Below are 9,154 nucleotides of genomic sequence, written 5' to 3'. Positions count from 1 at the left end.
TTATGTGGATAAGTATTGTGGTAGAAAGCACTAATCACTTCTGTTTCATAATTGTGATGGTATTAAAGCTTTTTTGAGTTGGGAATTATGTGGATAAGTATTGTGGTAGAAGCATTAATCTCACTTTTTGTTTTTCATAACTGTGATGGTATAAAAGTTCATACAAGTTTGGAATAGATTCTCTAATGCATTATTATGTAACTTTAGATGTCTAAGTGTGACTTTATTGAATATTTTCATGCTCATATTTATCCCTGTATAGTCGTGTTTCTATCCTTATGTTTGATTATTTCTTTTTTTTTAATTAAAAGTTTATTTGAGTTTGGAATTGATTCTCTAATACATTATTAAGTTACTTTAGAGCTACAGCCTCCCTAAGACCTCGTATTTACGGGAGATTCGTGCACCAAATTGATATTTTTAGACATACACATGCTCATATTTATCCGTGCATAGGCATATGTTTTATCCTTACGTTTAATTGTTTATCCCCGCATAGCTATACATACATAGTAGTAGTATAATGTGGTGGTCGTTGGGAGGGGATAGAATTTACTCGTCATAATATCGGTAACTTCACATAAGAAGCAAAACACTGAAGAGTATCAACAAGTAGATCGGAACTGCAATCTTGTTAGCATGGCCATAGCCATAGCCATTGCCATAGCCATATGAGAAAGGATTCTCACCCAAATGTTCAGCAACATTAAAATCTCCTGCACCAACAATGAACCAAAAAATCATAAATTAACCTTTGAAGACACACTACGCAATGCGATTTGAATTCCTCCTACCTCTCTTACTCGTATGGCCACAACCTTCATCGAGGGTGTACTTGACAACTCCCACGGATGCACCGTTGTAGAATCTGAAATTATATAGTATGTGATCAACACACGAAAGCAATAGCTTTGTCTCGTAGAGGCATGGACCACCACAGAAGTCATCGGTCGCCTCTAGAGGCACATTGAATGTCCCCGCCGCACTCAGTCTATATGATTCTTGGCAATTGCTATACACCTTTTAATACAAACAGACAATTAGGCCAATGAACAAACACACAACTAACATTTGAACTATTGATCATTAAACAACTCACCACATTATTGTCGAAACATGCCATTGCTTTCGCGACAATGCCTACGGTACTGTCATCTACAAACCAACAGAAAAATGTCATCTTGACTTGGAGATTCAATATGTTTATATATACCTGACTTGACGAAGGTCGTGGAGAAGAGAAGGAGAGCGAATGAGAAACACCGAGTCTTGAGAGTAGAAGTGGAAGCCATGTTAGTGCCTTTGAAGCATTCGATTAGATGGGAGATAAGTTCAATTTATAGATAGAGAGATCAATAGATAGATATAGTTTGGTGGGAAAAAACATAGGAGATAGTTTTGACTTAGAGAATGAAACAATTGAGGTGGAGTAGGAGAACATGTTCAAAGTTACTTCAACCACCATGCATTAATTTCCTAGCTAGTCGATAGAAAAAAAAAGGATAGATTAATTTTCTTTACAAAAATGTTAAATATGTTTTCATTATTTTTAAAATGTTGTGAAAAATTGGTGAAAAGTTTTGATATTTCCTCCAATGTTTAAATTTAAAATGTTATTTTCCTCAAATCTAAGAGAGTCCCAACTTCTATAGATAAACTAAGGAATACATTTTTTTTAAATAGATAGTTAACTTAAGAACGTTAAATTAATGGGACATTCGTTATTATTTATCCTGATAAAATATGTAAAATTTTCGTAAAACCGTATCCCAGAATTAATAGGCAAAAAAAAAAATTAAATGCTCTTATTATACTGCAAGTGAATGATTGGATAGTAACTTATAAGGGTAAAATTAACATTTTAATCTTAAATGGGATAATTTTGATAATAAAATACGGTAGACATTTAAAAAAAAACGAAATCTCAAGGTAGTTTGGTAATTTCAAAAGGCGCATTACATTTTGGATCGGATCCAGCACGGCATGCGGGCCAGCAGAACTCGCCAAATTCGAACCCGAATCCAATTGGATTTCAGGCCCATTTGTAGCTGGGCAGCCCAATTACCCATTGCCATTAAATATAAAACCCTTCTGGCCTCTTTCCATTTCGTTTCTTTCCTTGGCTGCGTCCCCAGGCGAAAAGCCCAGAAACTTCTACGGCCACCGATACGCCTCCGCCTCGGCCTCGACCCGCGCGTCTCGCCGCCTGCCGGCGCCACCAATCCGGCCTCCCTAACACCGCTAGTGTCACATCTTCCTCTCTTGCTCGGTCTCGCTTAATTTCTCTCTCTGGTATTTCTCTTTTTCCCTTTTATTTCCCCTTGCGGCACTCGCTACTGAGCCGACCGCAAAAGACGCGTTCGCTTCTCTGGTGACTTCCGATAAGCCGTGCGTCGGGAAGGACCTCCTTAGATCCTCTCATCCCGGAAAGGACCAACCCATTTGGGTCAGAATAGGGAAAAGGGTAGCTTCCCAGTGAGACCAAGCCCTTCCCTACACTGTGAACATAACAAATTGCGTCTCATGTCTGAGACATCGAAGAAAAAAGTCCGCGATCGCTCCGTGGTAAGTTTCTACCTACTCGATGGATACAAAAAAAGTTTTTCTAACGAACAATAAATGGTGGAGTAGGTTTTGATGATGCAAACTATGATAGTAAGAAAAAAAATTCTAGAATTCTTTATATGTGGTGAATGCTTTGTCTATTAGGAGTTCAAAGGATTTTTGAATGACCTGCAAGATTGGGATTACTTGCGTGATGGTAAGGATATTAATCAGAAAGGACGTGACCGTCAGAACAATAAGCTGGTAAATTCTCGTTTCCCTTCTCATTTCTTCAATAGTACAATATGACAGTGCTCATTTCGAGCTGATTTTCTTCAGTCTTGAGGATAAGTTACCGGCTAGTTTAAGAATAGCTACTACTGCTATTTAAGGTTCTCCCATTTTTTATGTTTGTTTTTAAATTTGATTTGGCGATTAAGATAATTGCAAAGTAGCCAATTGTATTCACTTTTATATTGGTTCAATTACTGTGGCCGTATCAATTCGAGGAAGTTTTTTGCAGGATCATATAAATTTCCTGATAATATAATAAGCAACGCATATATGAATGCATAAGAGGGTATAGTTTCTTTACATGAGAAAGTAGCAGTGTTTTTTTCTTGGGCTTATAGGGGCATCTCTGTCATATATAAGTCTCATAAAAACTGTGATTTGGTGCTGAAGGTGAAGGGTTGTGATCAAGATACAAAACCTCAGTGAGTTGCTAATTTTGGTGCCGACCACTTGTATACAACATTGGTGCATGGTTGTCCTTGTAGGTATATAAGAGGAGATGGAGGCAAAGGAAGAAGGGGAAGGAGAGGCTAAGAATGAAAAGAGGAGAAGAGGAGGTGATGGAAGGAGTTACTTGTTTCTGAACTGCTTATGTCCAATTAGTTTCAAATGCTTGGTTCTTCACAGACTCTTCATTCAATTGGCTTGTTCACCATTCTATATCTAGATATCGGACTATTTGCGAAGAGCATTGCAGCCTTAATCACCATCATAATTCATAATCACATGTTGAAGAGGAGTCAAGTATCTCGTGCTGTGGACTTTTTCTATGCCTGTATTATAGAAAATAGTGTAAATTTTTTTTTTTGCTTAAATAGCAGTGAGGTAATATGGATGCCAGATGTTTAACTGTTTACCATCTCTTTGATCTCTTGTGGAGCGGAAGGCACATTAGAATTTCTTATGTTTGTAGTATAGGAGATAGTATACATGTTATTTGTTTAAGGAAGACCATACTGATTGCAGATTGTTGATGGAAATAAAGCATCTAGTAGTGATCGGTCTGCGCAGTTTGATTACTTGAAGTACGCTGATCCCATAGGCCAAATATCTGGCATTAACTATAATGATCAAGTTCCACCAGATGCCTCTTCAGAAAAGGAGTTGGTAAGAAATTTTTAACTATTTTCATTATGTGCAGTTTCTCTTTACCCACCAGATGCCTCTTTTTTTTTTTCTCTTTGTTTGTAAAGCTAGACTTTCTCATAGAGTTCTCATCTTTCTGTCCTGCTTGTAGGGTAATGAGTGTTTTAAGCAGAAAAAGTTTTCAGAAGCAATTGACTGCTACTCTAGGAGTATTGCACTATCACCCACTTCTGTTGCTTTTGCTAATAGAGCCATGGCATATCTTAAACTTAAAAGGTAAGTTTAATGAGATTAGGCTAGATAAATCTGTTTGGTGCAAATTATTAAGTTATTATAGTTGTCTCACTATCATGCATATTATGATTTTTCTTGAGGTTATATTTTATATTGTGAATCAATATAATGTTATCATCACAATGCTATTTGTTAAATTTCTCCTATTGTTTTCCTCATTTATGTTTCAAGATCTTCATTTCTTTGCAACTCGACATTTTTAGTTTACCCTTTCAATGCATGATTTGATCAATTTTCAGTTGCTGGTGTTTCAATTTGTGGGCTCTCTGCAAAATTAGTAACTAGATCAGTCATCAGTTTTTCTTGCAATCATCAATATAACATGGAAGTTTTTCTATCTCTTCATGTTCATTTTAAAGCCCTCGCACATGCTGCTCACTTAGGGTTGCTTGAAATATTGTGGTTAGTAGTTTTATGCTTAGATTTCGGTCACTATTAGTTTATGTTATTTATTAATATTGTATCTGAAGCCTTTACGGCATTCTCTTGATTTTCTGAGTCCAGATAGATTCTTAAAGAAGTATAAACAAGATGATCGGCCCCTTTTTAAATTTCTCTTTCTTTTATATTTGATTTTGTATCTAATCTTCATTAGATATGAAGAGGCTGAGAGTGACTGTACTGAGGCCTTAAATTTGGATGATCGTTATGTCAAAGCGTACTCTCGACGTGCTACTGCCAGGAAAGAACTTGGGAAGCTTAAAGCAGCTCTGGAAGGTATCGAAAACTGTTGTATCTCAGTGTATCCCTTTATTACAGTTCATGCATATCCGAGTCAGTTTATCTTGTTTCTGAATTTACTGATGATTAAGTTCTCACTGCAGATGCTGATTTTGCTGTGAGACTTGAGCCCAATAATAATGAAGTCAGAAAACAATATTCTGAGACAAAAGCTTTGTATGAGAAGGTTCCATTTTTTTTTCCCTTTCCACAGTGTACTCTTAACAAAATAGCAGGATTTCTGATATTTTCTTCTGTCATAAACCAATCGCTAAAGTACAATCTTTAATACCTTTTTAGATGTATAATGCTGCTTGGATGCTACTGAATCAAATAGTTAAATAGTGCAAGTTAATATAAGCAATACATATCTATCAATGTTCAGAAATTACACTTCTAGATCACTTAACTTTGAAGTACGAATTTCAAAACATAGTAAATGCAAGTAAAAAAGCATAAACTGGAAGTTCGAATTATTACCCGTATTTTAAGAATAATCAACATCATTTTGTTAAGATATTCATTCCTTAATCCCTTTCAATAGATTCATTATATATAATGACAGCAGTAATCCTATATGTCATGCAAGATCTCATCATGGTTTGAAATTTACAAGTGTTTTAGAATTATCATCCCTCAATCCTTTGTGGGATAAGGCTTGGTCGTTGTTTTATTCCTTAATCTATAGAGATGAAATGGAATTACTTCAGTAGCACTAGCAGTAGAATTGACGTATAGTATCTCTATTCTGGATTGATTTGACATATTAAAACTGAAATACAGCAATTTTTACCATTTCTAAACTTCTAAAAATAATAATAATAAATTAAAAAAATAAAAAACACTTGTCTTTTGAAACAGTGAAATGTATCTTTGTAAGCTCTGTTTTTTTCCTCTTGTTATTAGCTATTAATCTTTACATTTCATGCCCAACAGTCTTTTGACAACTTACAAAGACTTATTGCCTGGTGTTGTAGGAAATTACTAAAAGGAATTCTGAATCCTTAAAATCCATCAGTAAAGGCAGTGAACCACCAGATAGCTTCCAAACAAAATCCAAAATTGTCAAGGATGATTATCTGGTATCAAGCAAAACCCAAAAGGTGGCAACAAATGAGCAAAATTCTGGCTCAGTGGTATGTCCTTGTGGTGATTTATTTGTGATAATTGTTTGGATGGGCAATAATCACATGCAAATGTGATGGGAAAGAAAACAACAGATTCAAATATTGAGCTACTTGAGTTAACATGTGAAAACTGAGGCGTCTTTGCTCATTCATATTCACTATTCATCAAGCTTTCATGACTTTGTTGCCTGAATTCCAGTGGTTCACATTTTTAAGCTATTAAATTTGATGCTACAAAGACAATGCTAGAAATTTAAATGAGCTAGGAGTCCAAATTGAACAGCATTATAAATTGTTTGGAATCAACTACAATTAGTTGTAGTTCTTAAGAAAAAGTGCTTGTAGGGCATCTGGACATATACATTATTGCAACTCTGGCAATTTAAGTTTCTTAGCAGACAAGTGACTCTTGATAGTGTTACCTCTCAAATGGTTATCATCACTTGACCATACTATATATGCTTAAAACCTACAGTCGATGCTAGTATAGTAATATGAAGGTTGAGGCTACCACCAGCTTCAAACTTGCAAGATATTATTACTGATGAAAGACAAAAAAACCTCCTATAAAGTTGTCTGTTCTGTATTTTTAATTGTTGATAACTTACTCTGATCCCTACTAGTTTTGAACCTGTTCATCATTTTGCTAGAATTAGATTTATACGGTTTAAGTGAGTTTGTTGTTTTGCTTATATTCTTGCAACAGCAAATGATCCAAAAGAGAAGTGAAGGTGCTCAAACAAAGTATGAGCTAAAAGAACCACTGCAAGATGTTGCAAGTCGTGCTGCTTCTCGAGCTTTGGAGTCTGCAGCTGTTAATCTTACTGCACCAAAATCGGCTTATGAATTTGAGGTTTCATGGAGGGCTCTTTCTGATGATAGTGCTCGCCAAATGCAATTGCTGAAGGTTTGCCCCGACATACACATGCATATTTACTTTGCTTTCAAGGGACTTGTAATACAATACTCATCTTTCTAATGTTTCTTCTTGTGAAACCAGATGATCCCACCAGCGACACTCCCTCATATATTTAAAAATGCCTTGTCCGCTCCTATTTTGGTCGACATCATCAAATGCGTCACCACATTTTTCAAGTAATCTTTTGATTTTAAGAATCTCCAACGATTATAATACTTTGACTACATATTTGTATTGAGATCATGTGTTCCATTTTCAGAGAGGACAGTGAGTTAGCTATTGGCATTCTGGATAATATGACCAGAGTACCACGTTTCGACATGCTAATGATGTGCATTTCAGCTAGGGACCGATCCGGTGAGCTCAAATTTTTGAACTTACAATCTATTTTAGCTAATGGAAAAGTATGTTAAACTTTTGGTGATTCTTACTAAAATTACTAACCACAAATAATTAAACTTTTGGCGGTCTACAGAAATTAATCGCATGTGGGGCAATATCTCCTCGTGCACGACTATTCCGGCATCTCATCGAGAAGCAGTAGCTCAGCTTCGAACCAAGTACTGTAATGGCGAGGACCATATGTATGTGTCAAATGGTTGGTCAAAGTGAGGCGATGTATGAGTTCATCTTCCCAGAAATTAACGTATGACATGAAGATCAGTTGAAATCACCTGTTTGTGTTTGTTAGTGTAACAAAAACTGGATCGTGTTTTCGTCAATAATATGATCATTGTTCTACAGGTAAGGCACTTCAACAATGAGAGTCTATGTCAATGATCATAGTGGTAGAACTGGTAGAGTAGTCAAACAAACAAACAAACAAAAATAATGATACTTGCCTCTACTCTTCTCCATGACTTGTGTCCGTGACCCAGCTGGAGATCCATGTGGATGAGATCAAGTCAGCGGCAAGTAAATGAATTGGTTTGAGTGGATACAAAAATTCTTCCCTCGCAATTTACAAGCTCTCCTTCTCCACATCTCTCCTCCGCCTCTCTCTTCTTCACAAAATTAAGATTGAGACCCAGAACAATTGACGACCTCATCAGTCATTTGTTGTCGTGGCTTCTTCTTGAAATTTCTCCTCTTCCTTAGACTTTCGATTCCCTTGCTGTTGCGACTTCTTCTTGGAATTTCTCCTCTTCCTCATACCTATGATTTCCAACCTCCATTCTCCGTTTCCGACTGACGTTTGAGTCTCCTTCTCCACCTCTCTCTTCTTCACAAAATTAGGATTGAGACCTAGCTGGAGGGCTATAAATTTCTGAGTCCAAGAGCAACCGACGACCTCATCCTTCCTCCTCTACTGATTACCTCTGCCACCGACGTACCTCCCTCTGCGACCCTTAGTCATAATTTCTCTTTCTCGTTCAGAGCCAAGCAGCAACAAGGTGAGAGCAGTTTGTTCTCTATTGATTTTACAAAATCGTGCCTTTACATTTTTTACAAAATTGTCCCTATTGTGGAGACATTAATAGTTACATATATTGGCTTATGTTTAGAAAGAATCTTTGTAGTTAGACTATACATACATGTATCTGTAAGTGTTTAGATAGAATCTTGATAAGAAATCTTGTAAAAAAGTATCCGGCATAACTCTTTCTGAAATGTGTGGAGGTTGTGCATACAGATACAAATAATTTCATGCAGACATATTGTTCACTTTTCAGGGTCATGGAAGAGGGTGTAGGTGAAGACAAACTCTTTCTAGTTTATATTATTAACTTTTCTCTTAATAAATGTAAGTGAAGAAAATGTCATGGAAGAAGGAAAAATTGATTCAAATGAGATGAAGGATAACACCGACTATGCGGATCAAGTCTCATCTCCATCTATCGTCAAAGAAGTCAAGCTGCCTAAGATTGGAATAATATTTTCCTCTAAAGAAGAAGTTCATACTTTTTATAATTCCTATGCTACCAATGTTGGTTTTGGTATTTCAAAATTAGGTGGTAGGAATGGAGATGATGGAAAATAAAAATATTTTTCTATTGGATGTGCCAAAAATTGTAAGAAACTATCTCAAGCTAAAAATGTTTTATACCCTCGACCTTCTAGTAAGACAAATTGCAAAGCTAAGATTAATGTAGCGGTTCGAAATAATGGGAACTTTGTGATAACTAGTATAGACGTTGAACATAATCATATCTTGAGCCCTGAAAAGTCA

The 9,154-nt window shown here is 36.2% G+C and overlaps 2 protein-coding genes across 2 annotated transcripts; one reads left to right on the top strand and one right to left on the bottom strand.

The window, feature by feature from the left end:
• Positions 1-529: 529 nt before the first annotated feature.
• On the bottom strand, positions 530-1,303 carry LOC122009739. The gene is made up of 4 exons (XM_042566023.1): positions 1,214-1,303; positions 1,100-1,155; positions 795-1,020; positions 530-716 (listed from the first exon to the last, which is right to left on the bottom strand). Exons 1-4 carry the CDS (start codon positions 1,290-1,292, stop codon positions 577-579), a joined length of 501 nt encoding a protein of 166 aa, XP_042421957.1. The 5' UTR covers positions 1,293-1,303; the 3' UTR covers positions 530-576.
• An 812-nt stretch (positions 1,304-2,115) lies between these two features.
• Positions 2,116-7,732, top strand: LOC122031670 (RNA polymerase II-associated protein 3-like). The gene is made up of 11 exons (XM_042590768.1): positions 2,116-2,565; positions 2,710-2,808; positions 3,805-3,945; positions 4,076-4,200; positions 4,814-4,935; positions 5,043-5,125; positions 5,916-6,074; positions 6,772-6,972; positions 7,066-7,160; positions 7,244-7,341; positions 7,460-7,732. Exons 1-11 carry the CDS (start codon positions 2,524-2,526, stop codon positions 7,594-7,596), a joined length of 1,302 nt encoding a protein of 433 aa, XP_042446702.1. The 5' UTR covers positions 2,116-2,523; the 3' UTR covers positions 7,597-7,732.
• The last annotated feature ends 1,422 nt before the right edge of the window (positions 7,733-9,154 follow it).

Source organism: Zingiber officinale, chromosome 1A (genome assembly GCF_018446385.1).
Source record: "Zingiber officinale cultivar Zhangliang chromosome 1A, Zo_v1.1, whole genome shotgun sequence".
NCBI lineage: Eukaryota > Viridiplantae > Streptophyta > Magnoliopsida > Zingiberales > Zingiberaceae > Zingiber > Zingiber officinale.
The sequence above is the reverse complement of the archived record's forward strand: the minus strand, read 5'-3'. Positions and strand labels throughout refer to the sequence as shown.